Consider the following 13,446-nt stretch of genomic DNA (forward strand, 5'->3'; position numbering starts at 1 on the left):
TTTAAATTAAAGAAACGTAGAAATGAACCGTTTTTTCTCCTTTTTGATGGGAGCTAGATATTCGAATATTTCATTTTCTTGAGGTTCGCGTTATCGATCTGCCCGTTTTTGCTTCAAAAAATGATTCATTAAAGCTGCGGAATTTCTTCAATGTAATTTATTTGCTCATAATTAATATCAAAACATCCAATGAATTGATGCAGTTGGATATTATAAGACAATATGGAGACATATTAATTTTCATTTTCGTGCTGGAGAAGATGCAAATAAAAAGTTGAAATCTATGTTATTTCATGAATATCCAACTCTAAAGTAGATCCAGCTAATTATTTTATATTTAATTTTCTGGGCTTCGTATCTCTAGGTGAACTCAATATTTTTAAAATCGGGAATTCAATTTTTTAAATTATTGACGTGGTGGAAAACCCCACTAAATCTCCGCATTTTTACGGTAAAATCGGCAATTGGCTCATCCTGTGCTTGTCCCTCATAGTGATGCTGATTATGACGTCTATTTAAAAAGCTTCTTCGAGAAAACTTTCCACTTGTCGAAACCCAGGATCGAACCAGGGACCTTTAGATCTTCAGTCTAACGCTCTCCCAACTGAGCTATTTCGGCTCTCCTTCGAGAAAATATGGTCAGCAGAATTAAAGATGAATAAAATGTCCTGTTTTTCACACTATATGGCCATTACAATTTTTTAAAAATATCATTTCAAATAAGAAAATATGCGTCATGCCGTTACGTCCTAACAAGTGGCAACACCCGTAATAACAAACAGCAAAAAGAAGAAAGTGACACCTCATTGGTATTATTGACTGGTCAGACTTGCTTCTTGTCGCAGTTGTTATTGTGAGCTTCTCGCAGTCAGTCGTAAAACGAACGTTGGATCGGAAAGATTGTGTAAGGTTGCGAAATTTACGTTGGTGTTGTTAAGAAGGTTTGGTTCCCGCGATGATGGGAAGGCGGAATGAACTCAAGCAAATGATTCGCCATTTTCGTGTGTCGGAATTACAGGAACTCTTGGCATTCTTTGGTCAAAATCGCTATGGTAAGAAAGACATCTTGCTGGAACGAGCCATGGAGTTGTTGAAGGACCCAAATCCAATGGTAAGTGACAAAATTCAGTCACTTTCTAAGCGACGCCGTGCTAAAGAAACAAAGCCTCAGCCTCCTCAAGCTGTTAGGGCACAGCCGACTCCCAGTACTAGTACTCATCGTGAACGATCACGATCAAGAGAAACTACAGTTTCTCCTTCGGAGCAGCCTCTTCTTGTTTATTCGGGGCCATCTCAAAACAAGAATAAGGGTCAATTCCCAATACATCCCGATGTCAAATTCAAAAAGCTTCCGTTTTTCGATATACTGGCGATACTGTTGCGCCCTTCTACTTTGAAACCTACGCAGATTGATACTTCTGAAGAAAAATTATTTCAATTCCATCTCACTCCAAGCCAGGTAATTGAAATGGGCAGCATTTTTGGAAAAAACCTACAGATTCAGGTGCGAATATGCCTGTTGAATACCTTTCCTGAGCAGCTTGACCAATTTCCGAGAAAGATGACATTGCATGTCAATGGTCAATCAATCGATATACCATTTATAACCAGCAACAAATCGAATGCTGAGCCAAAATTGATCAGTAAACCACTGGATATAACACAAAATTGTCATCTCTCGCCATTCATGGCAAATGCTGTTAGGTGCCAATGGTTGTCTGAGCCAAGCAGCCCTGGCCACGTTATTACGATACATTTGGTCAAGCAACTGGATCATACCATATTGATGGAAAGATTGAGATCGAGAAAAGAGCGAAATCCTCACTTTACTAAAGCCATGGTTAAGGAAAAGTTGCATCATCGTGATGATCAAGAAATAGCTGCAACCGTTCTCAGAGCTTCTCTTACTTGTCCGATTGGAAAAAATAAAATTATTTTGCCTTGTCGTCCGCTAACGTGTGCTCATCTGCAGTGTTTTGATGCAGTTACTTACCTAAAAATGAATGAAAGAAATCCTAGATGGCTGTGTCCTGTTTGCGACAAACCAGCAGAATTCGAAGATATAACAGTGGATGGCTTCTTTTTGGAAATTCTTAATGCAACTCATGATGATTGCACTGAAGTTCAGTTTAATGAGAAAGCAGAATGGTCTCCAGTAATTAGTAAGAAGCAAGCAACATCAGTAAGTGTTTCTGATGAAAATGATTCGAATTCCAGAAAGAACTTCGATATAATTGATCTCACTTTAGATTCTGACGATGAAGAAGATATTGTTTGTTCAAGTAATACCAAAGAAACTGATGACGATAATAATGATGATGAAGATGATGACGATTTGGGAATCGTGTTTGACCCTCCACTTGAAGTTTCAACGGCCACAAAATATAATGGTTCATCATTGTTTTCGCCAGTGAATTCTACCAAAAATCATGCGCAGGTGCCAGAGCAGTCATTCTCTAATATCACATCTTCAAGCAAGTACTGTGCCAAAACAGCTAGTTCATATACCAATTCTGTTGCTTCAATGTCTCATCCTTATATGAAGAAGTCTGTAAAGTCATCATATGGTGGTCAGCACATGACTGCATCAAGTTCATACATGAACCATGATGTGGCATCAACTTCATATGATAGAAACAGCCCGATCGGGTTCCAGTCGTGTGTACCCAATAATTATAGATGGAACTGTTCACGCCCACGCCCAACTGCCACCATCACATCATATGAGAACAATAAGGCTATGCAGGATAGATACAACGTAACAATTCCTTTCCTCGAGGATCATGGTAATGGAGGAAACACCAATTATGGGCAAAACCCGAGTGCATCTGATCATGAAGAGATGTCTGTGCAGAATAATTACACTGTATCTGTTCCCTTCCTTGGACATCACAACAGAGTATATGGAAATCCTAATCTTGAGCAAGAAGGTTTTCCAAGAGCAAGCTATTCAAGAGCTGATGGCATTTCATTTTTTGATCAAGGCAGAGATGACACATTCAACAGAAATTCTACTGGATCGTCAAATCAAAATAGATATTCGTTATACTCTACTATGCCATGCTTATTGCCAATTCAGAGTTACAGGGCTGCTCCATCTTGTCCTGACCAAGGTTTGATTCCAGCTCGGCTGAGCAATCCAGATTTTGAAAGTGATGAAAGACGTCAGTCTCGTGGGCCAAGAGATATTCGCCAAAGATCTTCATTCCTGAATCCTTCAGTTTTCAGGGGTAGTGATTCTCCAGACATAGTTTTTTTGGAGTAAATTCAAGAAGAGAGAAACATCTTTCCTTTGAGGAAATGATGAATGCAGTAAACACATATTCAAGGACATTTTATTTTCTACACCAATGATAAAGATCTACAGGAAAAAAAACCATTTTCTTTCAAAGTCAAGGGAATGACTGAATTCTTACAAAATGTAAAACATTTAGTCTTATTTGGATAAAAATGTCTAAGTAGCTACTTAAAAGGTAGTAAATTAGATCTTAAAGCGGGGGAGAAAAAAATCTGGAATGAGGTATTTTATTTTTTTTTTAACCAAGGCATTCTCTCATACGACCTTCAGAACCTGTGAGTTATATATTTTTTGTTATTTTGTTTGGTGAAGTAAGAAATGCACTTAAAGCACTTTTTGCATATCAATGGTCAATTATATATATACCACACATACACACTTTTGTTGATTGATTTATTATGGAAATTTAATGTTTCTTTGTTGGACAATTTAGATTGTCTGGTCGAGTTTATACAGCAGTCATTTCTCTTTTTAAAAAAAAATTATTTTTTATGAAATTTTAAGGTAGTAATTTTGAGATTTTCGGTAAAAAATTTAATTTATAGAGACATGTTACATTGCAGTTTTATTTCAATCATTTTAAACTGTTCAAATTTGAGAACAATCGCAGGATAGTTGTACCACTCATGATTCAGTAATATTCTCAACTTGTATCATTCTTGCTAGCTCCAATTTGCTGACTTCATCCCATCATTAAATTATCACCAAATCATTAGTGGTACTGCTTTTCTGAGAATATATTTAAATTTGAGAAATAACTATGATTTTGTCTGTTCTTCGAACTAGGCACTAATTTTTAAAAATTTGTTATGTAAAAACTTTCTGAAAATGTTGAAAAACCGGTTGTAATGCATTTTTACATTTTTAAAAGCGCTTCTTATAAAAAGTGAAAAATCTCATTTTTTGAACACTTTTGTCTGTAACAGCACAGAAAAGTGTTGGATTTAATATGAAAGTATTGTACCCATAAATGTAGTTTCAACATCTGGATGAAAAAATATTCAAAGTTAAATCCTTTGATTGGGTCTAGCTGTTATAACCCAGTGGTTCATAGCAGCACAAATAACAATTGCTTATAGAAGGAAGGAGTATATCTTTTTTTATTTTAAACTGTCAAGCATGTATTATATGTATCCATTCTTTTAAGGCATAGTATATCATGGTAGCATACGTTCTTTCGGTGTATGGCAGCTGACGTAACGGAAGTGCTATGTGTTTTCATTAAGTAATATCTCAAGAAATAAGTTTTTTCTGTAAGAAACCCAACCCTGCTTGTGATTTCAATTCAGTTCAGTAGAGAGACTATCGTTAAAATCTATGCAAATCGAGGAAGGGGCAGTGCCATCTTAACGCATGGGCCCACCTGGGCCTCAAAAGAAGAGGGACCTCAGAAAAATGAGTAGCAGTTGAATTTTTTGGGAATTTTTTGCTAGATAAAGCCTCAGAAAAATCACTTGCCCCGGGAGCTCATGATGCTCTTAAGACTGCCCTGGGGGGGGGGGGGGAAGTGCTACCATCTGGGTTAAATTCAGTTGTCCTTGCCAGTTCTAATAAAACATTGTACATCAACTTTGGCAGTAGCACACATGTGCATTACATCACTTCTGCTTATGGTCTTCTGCCATACATCCAATAAGTGTACAACACTGTGTACAAATCCACAGTGTTCTTTTAATATTCAGCGTTGTCTTCAATATGTGAAAGTGGAGAAAAATGATGATCCCAGTGTATTTGGAAGTTTTTTTTTTGCATCTAAATTTTTAGACTAAATGTGAAATTACCTTTTGAAATCAGGATTTTTTTTTCTAGTGTGACTGTCATTGGTTGAGCTATATGTTTGTAAAATTTTTCTTGATGTGAAAAGTTTAAAAATGTTAAAGGCTTGATTAAATGGAAACTAAATATCACTAGAGTATTTATAAGCGTTTCTTGTGTATATATATATCTAAGGAATGTGGGAAAGATTGTTTTTCTCGTGTATGTTTTGGTTTTTTGATCATCTGAAACTTAATTATTGTTAATTTCTTTGTAATTCATTGAATTTCATCATCACTTTTTTTTATAGCAAGCAACATTGCTGTGATGAAGTCTTAACTAATGTGATTCCATGAGAATTTGTGAAGAGCTTGTCAAATTTACATATTTTTTTCAAGAAATTTTTTTTATTAAAAAGAAAACCTATTTACTTGCACGATAACTTTTCAGGATATTTTTTTGTTCTAGAATGAACATTGCCATATTGATCATTAAGTTAGCAAATTTTTATTTTGAAGGAAAAAAATCTTAAATTTAACTTTGTATATGATACAAAATAGCCTATGGCAGTGTTTCTCAACCGTTGGGCCTTGACATCGGTCTAACCGGGCCGTCAGTGGTTCACCGTTTCATTTTTACCCATTTATTTCACATTAGTCATGTGTATGACTGGACCTTCCACTCACAAACCAACCGGGCCATGGGCTTCCAAAGGTTGAGAACCACTGGCCTATGGTAGGCAGATTCTTTGATTGTTTGAGATGAGGCGCTGGCTTAAAGAATAGATTCAATGAAGGCATTAATGTTTTTTGGCGTGCTTGTGTGTGTGTGTTGATGTGGTAAAACTATTCTGTTGTCTACTTGATGGACTTTTTTCCCTAATTTTGAGCAATCATGTGTTTCTCTATATATTGGTTATGTGGTGTGCTTTTTGATGTTTAGCTATTTGCTTCTGATTCGTATGTGAGCAACTTTTAGCAGTAAAATATTTAGTCAAGGTTTCTTTTTAATAGATACAATGTGAATTTTATGCGATTAATATGATAAACCAGCTTATATAAGTTTTTATACGTATAAAAGGAAAGACTTTTCTTTAAATTTCTAAATTTAGAATGAATTTTTGATCAATGACCATACAATGATTTAAATCAAAAACTATTTCTCTCATCGCAAAAGAAGTCCATTTAAATTTATTAAACACTTTTTATTAGTCAAAAGTATTACTTTTATCAATGTTTATTCTCACTACCATGATTCACTGTTGAACCATGCTCCATAGAAATCAAATCTAGCATGTACAGGGCCACAACTAGGAACAAAAACTGATTGTCACCTGAGGCAATTATCCATTTTGGCACCCCATTTTTTTTTTTTTTTAATTTCGAATGAATCAAGAGTAAATTTGGTGCCCATCTGGGACCAGCAGCCGGGGCACAGGGCCCCGGTGTGCCTTCTCATGTTCTGAGAATAACACTATCCCTCGTTGGATAGGGTTTGCCCAGCACCTCCCAAGCACTGTTCACATGTGCAAATATTGCGATAGCATTGAAGTTCCGGGACCTGCTTGACGACTTTTTTCTTCATAAGGAAAGAAATGAAGAGCAGTCATTGGTGAAAATTCTTGAAGCAGGTTTAAAACCCGCTTTTTCTATTTCTCATGTGAACAGGGCTCTAGAGATAGAAAGCTTCTGCATAGGTTGCCAAGTGTATCTGTAACATCATTAAGATTACCTAGCAAGTTTGCCACATTTTGAACTACAGCATCCTATTTCATTTCTTCTTATTTTGACGTAGAATCTTCCTTGTTGGCTTACAAATACTGCATGATGATTCGCAGGGCGGCAACTAGATGCTTGGTCAGCCAGGGCAAGCATGCATTTTAGCACCCCCTCATAATGTTGAAGGAAAGATTTAAAGAGTGAAATTTGTGACCCTCTAGTACAGCGCCCGGGGCACCAAACCCACCTGCACCCCCCCCCTAGTTGCGACCCTGATGATTGGATGTGGGGCATGGAAATCGTCAATTCTGAACCCTATCGTATCTTTTTCGTACAACAATGATACTGGCATGAACTGGGAATTTTTTCCTGTATATTCCGGGAGAAAATGGACTACTTGCTGATGTCATGAGTAGTGTGCAGAGGCCTATCTTTAGGAGAGGTGCTGGTTTGCTCCCCCTCATTTTTTCAATGAGTTGTTTTAGAAGTGAGTCTCTCTTGCAGATTATTTCAAAAAACGAAATTTCCAAGAAATAAGCAAAATAAATGTACTTTTTTTCCTTTGTGGGGGGGGGGCCCAGGACATCAGATCATCTTGCCCTACCCTAGTTGCAGCCCTGAACCTATGTGTACTAGTCCCAGATATAAATTCTAAAACATGATTTTTGATCTTTTTTTGCAAAGGACCCAAATAAAAAATGTATAGGGGACCAAAATTATTTCTTATCCATTCATTTAGTTTTTTTATGAAAGATATATAAGTGTGGTGAGAGAAAAAGTTTTTACTAAAAACGATACCAAATTTCACGCTTCATTAAACTTCATCTTCCCAGAAGAACTGTTAGTATTATTTTTTCCATTTTTTTTGTGGCTTGTTCTTTGAATTAAAGTTCTTTGTACAGGATAAATTTGAAAACCCTGAAATATTGTAGTGTGTGTAATTCATTGATGTTGTGAAATTTTAAATATATTGTTGTTATTGAGGATTGAGAAAGAATTACGAGTTGTGCCAACGTCAAGAATTTTAAAGGTATTTTTATCTGTATTTTGGGATCTCTGAGTATGATCAAAATTACATGAGAATAATGAGAAATCTGATTTATCAGAATTGGAAAATTGCTCAATTTCTGATAAATCAGATATCTCGTAAGACCCATTCAGTTTTTCCCAATAATTTTGAATTTTTTTATTCTGTGAGATTATCATCATAGCTTAAATAGTAATATTTTAATGAACCATGTAAGATTTCATGGATTACATAACTGCGAAATCACAAATACTGTTTTGGATTTTTAAGCGGAATATAAGAGAGGATTTGACCAGATGATTCTACAAATGTAAAAATACATACAGGGTGTCCTGTAAGCCCTGATTTAGCCTTTATTTCATCAGCCATTCATTGTAGAGGTATGATTCAATTTTAGAAAATCCTCAAAGTATGCTCAGGAATCACTACCAGTTTGAAGAGTAACAATACAGTGCGTTGTAAAATAAAAATCTAATTTTTTTATAACCCCCAGTCTTCTACTTTCCCATTAGGAAGTTGGTCTCTCTCTCCTGAGGCAAAAAAATTCCATGTTTAAAGTGCAATATTCGCTGAGATTCGAATTAAAAAATCTGAGAAAAGTGTCAAAAGAAAAGCATAAATGAAGGAAAGGAGCATACGTTAGTTTAGACTCAGCAAAGTTTGCTGACACCTGGCTCTATATGAAATCAGAAACAGAGTTTAAGTATTCCAATCAAAGTAAAAAAAATTCTTATTCACATTCAGATCCACATGATTAATGATAACCACTTAATAAGTTTGTTGAATCTGGTCATCTTATTCTGGAAGTATTGTTTGAAAGCAAGTACAGATGTGAAAATTTATCTTTATTGTATCCAGTCATCTGTACTTGGAGAAGATGTCATTCTCTGCTATTGATATTTTCTCATGTTTGAAAGCTCAGAACAGTCTTTGTGGTGTCATAGAAGTGTTTCAACTTAAATTGAATAAATATTTCGTAACTTTATTTTCATGGTTTTCCGTCCACAAATTGCACGATTAACTTTTGACAATGTTTTTTAATTTTTATTTTGACATTTGAATTCATAAATTTTTGTATTTAATTAAAGTTGATTATGTATACATACATACACACAGGATGAATCCGACCTATTCTGCCAAACAAAAAGGATTGATAGACGAGCCTAAGTGGATCAGGAAACTCCCCACTATACCCGGTCGTATTTCAAACCGTTTTTGAGTTATGGTGAATTATGAAAAAAATGTGTCGAATCTAAAAAAAACCTGTATCTGTGAAGTTTCTAAGAGACCTGCATGCAAACTAAGCATATATATTTGGAAATAATGAGGAAAAATCCTATAAAATGACATTTTCATTGAAATATTTAGATTTATTGGCCAGCTACAAGTGCTGAAATATTGGCAACAATTTGATTTTGGAACTTTGCCAAGATTTTCATCACCATTTACGCAAATACCCTTCTAGCTACAATTAGTCAAATTTATCAAAAACTTGTGCATTGTACAAACTTTTGAAAGAGTACAATAAACCATATCAGTGTTCTGGTTCAAGAGAAATTTGGCCTTTCGTTCGTAATACATCACTAAAGTCAACATTTGTTGAAGTAGATATTTGATTAAAATTTGGAATTGGCGGCTACAGATTTTGGCAACAATTTGATTTCACAGTTAAAAATCATAAGGTGACATTACAGGATCATCAACATCTATAGGATATCTGTATTTAATGACGAGATTCAATCACTGAGATATTGGTAAAGTAAAAAATCAAATTGTCACCAAAACCTGTTAAAATTACTTCGACTGATACAGATTTCAGTGATGTATTGCAAACTAAGGGCTAAATTTCTCATGAACCAAAACATTGATATGGTTTGTTGCAGGCTCTTTCGAAAGCTGGTGCAGTGGACAAGTTTTTGGTAAATTTGACCGATTTTAGCCAGAATGATGTAATTGGCAATGAAAAATTTTGGCAACAATTAAATTTTGAACTTTGCCAATCTTTCAGCACTTGTAGCTCACCAATAAATTCAGGTATTTTGATGAAAATGTTGTCTTATAGGAGTTTTATTGTTCCCAAATGTGTGCTTAATTTAGGTATAGGTCTCTCAGAAACTTCAGGTGCAGGTTTTTTTTAGACTTTCCACATATTTTTTCCATAATCGATTATCCGCCATAACTCAAGCGGTTTGAGGTAGGATAGGGTTGGTGGGGTTTTCATGATTCACTTGGGCACATTTATCACCCCCTTTCGTTTGGCAGAATAGGTCGGATTCACCCTGTGTGTGTGTATATATAGATATATACAGTCGAACCCGCTTATAACGAAGTAAAAAAAACCAGCAAATTTGTTCATTATATGCAAACTTCGTTATATATGTAATGACTTGGAAAATGGTACGATCAAGACAAATGAAGTATAATTTGCAAGCACACGCCTATTTCTTAATAATATAAGTACTTCAAAATTAGATTGTTATAAAAAATTAATTCTGTGTATTTAAAAAAATATTATATAAATTTGATTTAAATTTTACATAATTAAATACATGAAGAAAAATATGTTGATCGTTACTAGTTTATTTTTCCTTGATATTATTTTAGACGTTGAATATTTTGTTAAAAACATATCTGCCTAATAAACATGTCAAATGCAAAGTCTTTTCTTTTAGTAGAGTCCTGGTCAGTGGAACATACATACAGTATTTTCTTCTCACGTTTTTCGAACAATGCAAGAGCTGCCTCTGTATCAGTGTGTGAGCTCCTTCTCTGAATCTCTTTTTACAAATGTTCAGATCACCATCGGATTTTTCTTCTCTCAATTGGAATTTCTCTTCAATTCTCCTTTGTTCTTGAAAATTGTAAATAACGAACTTCGAGTAATCTCTAATTTTTTTCCTATCTCACTTTTTGCCCAGTTTTGACTTTAAGCCAGCTGTATATCTTCGATTTTGAAAGCAATAGAAAGCGTGTTGTGCTTGGGCATTACTCGCATACGATAACACTACCACAACCTATATCCGGATCTAGCTAAAGAAAAGCGGCATCCGAAGTGTTTTAGACCTGTGGATGCTTGAATGGAGTTTAAAGGTGCGTATACACTAGCGCGCTGATCTTGCAACACGCGACCCCCCTGCAGCGGTTCTAATCCGCTCTTGGGTACACAAACTTCCTTTGTGTTCGTTGAAAAAAAACCGATTCCAGGTGGGTCCAGTGAAAACAGCTCAAGAATCGTTTGCAACACCGTACAAATTACGGATCATTGCATGATCTGTGCGCTAGTGTATACGCGCCTTTACATAGGGAAATTTGATTTTGAATCGATTCTGGGGCTGCTCTGGTGCATAATAAATATTAGGGAGAGCCCCTACAGCACCCCGGCTCTGACGCCACTGGTAGCAAATGTATCGGAGGGATTTTGGAAGGAATAAAATAACCCTTTTTTCTGAGACGCTCATGAAGCAAAATAGGACTCAATGGAGAATAGTGAAAAAAATAAAGACTACAATAAATACTAAAAAAAACTCATAAATAGAATGTTTTCCGGGAAATTTTTTCTGCTGTAACTATGCATTGTAGAAAGGTACATTTTCAGATAAGATTTGGTTAAAAAGAATACAAAGAAATTCTCTCAAATTCTTGTTTGAAAACCAGTTAAAAATTTATTATAGGTATACTTTGCTGATATTAGTGTTTGTTATAAGCAATCAAAATAACATAGATAAGCAATACGAAATTCACGGAGCATGGAAAAACTTCATTATATGTGAAAATTTGTAATATCTGTATTCGTTATAACCGGGTCCGACTGTATACATTTTTTTGGCAAATTCAGAGATCAAATGTATGACGCTTACAGTGGGTGTAAAATAGGAATGGATTGCAACTCATATCCAAGATTATGTGTGTTTGTGAAACATTTAATGCTGATATTAATATTACTTTGCAGTTTATATTGCTGTGAAGATTTTTTTTTCTTTTGCTATTTGCATCAGTTATTGTTCACAAGTTTAGTTGCAATGTGTATGAATAAGTGAGAAATAAAATTGCTTTTGTGGCTGAAATGCTTGATTGATTGAGGTATTATCACTTGCGATTTTGATGTAATATGCCACCGTTAATATTTTTAAATGAAATTTTAATACATGAAGCAAAAATTAATTAACACTAGATTGCCCAAGGAAGTCATTTTGACTGCTTTTTGATTTCAATTAGAAAAACAATTATGTATATAATGACACAATTTCTTAGAATTTTGTGACTTTTTGTATAACATATAAATGCGTTTATTAATAATTGTAGTTACCTCCCCCCTCCTTCATTTCTGGTATATATATATGTGTTATACCTATATTGCCCAAAAGCAGTGGGAAATTTTAAATAATCAAATGACTCTTATTATTGAATTGAGTAAATTTCTTATATGACCAGTTCGGCTCTCTATTAAAATAACAGTTTTCATTTTTTGTCGATTACCGTCAGATGATAACATACAAGTACATGATAAATTGTCAATACTTGATAAGTTGCAGTTGCTCAATAAGCTAAACTAGTACTTGTTATTCGAATCTTTATGCAGTGATACTTGTTTTAATAAGTTTATTTTATTTCTTTTGCGCCCTAAATTCATGAGAGAAATGTCGAATAGAAGTGAGTTATTGGAAAAGCTAACGAACATAAGTGAAGAGTGCTCCGATATAGAATCAGATGCAACAAATTCTGAACTATCATCTGAAGATGATGCAGATTATATTCAAAGTGAAACATCTGACACTGAAGATAGCGATGAAGAGTCGATCACCAATGATGAAAATGAAAGTGTCATCAATATGCCCAGGAAAAGGTGTAGGATGCTAAGTAGTTCAGACCCTGATGAAGAAACCGAAAACCCCTTTCAGGAGACCGAAACAGCTGCCGATGGTACTGTGTGGTCAAAATTTGACGAAGGTGGTATTCCTGGAAGGTTACCATCTACTTGTATGTTCAAGGGTGTGAAAGGGCCAACAGGCTACGCAAAAAGGAATATTATGGTAGATAATCTTATCAGTGCATTCTCATTGATAATAGATAACTATATTATCAAACATATAAAAAAGTGCACAGAAGAAGAAGGCCGCCAAATTTTGAGGAACGATTGGACAACAACATTACCGGAAATATGTGCATTTATTGGGATTTTATATGCTCGTGGAGCCTACGAGGCGAAAAATTTAAAACTGAGTTATTTATGGTCAGCAAAGTGTGTCCCGAATTTTTTAGAAAAACTATGGCCAGAGAAAAGTTCAAGCAAATCCTACGATTTATTCGTTTGGACAAAAGAACCGAAAGAAGTAGGCGCCTACAAACAAATAAGTTTGCCTTGGTTTCAGAAATATGGGACAAGTTCATTGAAAATAGTCAAGCTTGCTATCAACCAGGGCAAAATATAACAGTTGATGAGCAATTATTTCCGTCAAAAGCCAGGTGCAGGTTTACACAGTATATACCTAATAAACCCAACAAATTTGGCATCAAATTCTGGCTTGCATCAGATGTTAGTAGCAAATATGTTTTGAATGGCTTTCCTTATTTGGGGAAAGATGAACAACGACCATCGTCAGTGCTTCTCAGTGAACACGTTCTGAAACTTGTCGAGCCATATACAGGCT

The 13,446-nt window shown here is 35.1% G+C and overlaps 2 protein-coding genes and 1 non-coding gene across 3 annotated transcripts; 2 read left to right on the top strand and 1 right to left on the bottom strand.

The window, feature by feature from the left end:
* Window positions 1-546: 546 nt before the first annotated feature.
* Window positions 547-619, bottom strand: TRNAF-GAA (transfer RNA phenylalanine (anticodon GAA)). Its single transcript has one exon. It is a non-coding gene; the product is annotated as a tRNA-Phe (tRNA).
* A 171-nt stretch (window positions 620-790) lies between these two features.
* LOC149065521 (E3 SUMO-protein ligase PIAS2-like) lies at window positions 791-11,862 on the top strand. Its single transcript, XM_089253980.1, has one exon. The coding sequence runs from the start codon at window positions 956-958 to the stop codon at window positions 3,263-3,265; it is 2,310 nt and encodes a 769-aa protein (XP_089110106.1). The 5' UTR covers window positions 791-955; the 3' UTR covers window positions 3,266-11,862.
* A 573-nt stretch (window positions 11,863-12,435) lies between these two features.
* LOC149065522 (uncharacterized) lies at window positions 12,436-13,227 on the top strand. Its single transcript, XM_089254002.1, has one exon. It carries the CDS (start codon window positions 12,436-12,438, stop codon window positions 13,225-13,227), a length of 792 nt encoding a protein of 263 aa, XP_089110128.1.
* Window positions 13,228-13,446: the final 219 nt, after the last annotated feature.

The sequence above is a fragment of the Pholcus phalangioides genome, unplaced genomic scaffold (genome assembly GCF_987345545.1).
Source record: "Pholcus phalangioides strain wild (caught in Gottingen) unplaced genomic scaffold, Ppha-v1.0 ptg000039l_1, whole genome shotgun sequence".
Classification (NCBI taxonomy): domain Eukaryota; kingdom Metazoa; phylum Arthropoda; class Arachnida; order Araneae; family Pholcidae; genus Pholcus; species Pholcus phalangioides.

Bases quoted from the DNA above. Each gene is read 5' to 3' on its own strand.
- LOC149065521 (XM_089253980.1), top strand. From the start codon at position 956: ATGATGGGAAGGCGGAATGAACTCAAGCAAATGATTCGCCATTTTCGT.
- LOC149065522 (XM_089254002.1), top strand. From the start codon at position 12,436: ATGTCGAATAGAAGTGAGTTATTGGAAAAGCTAACGAACATAAGTGAA.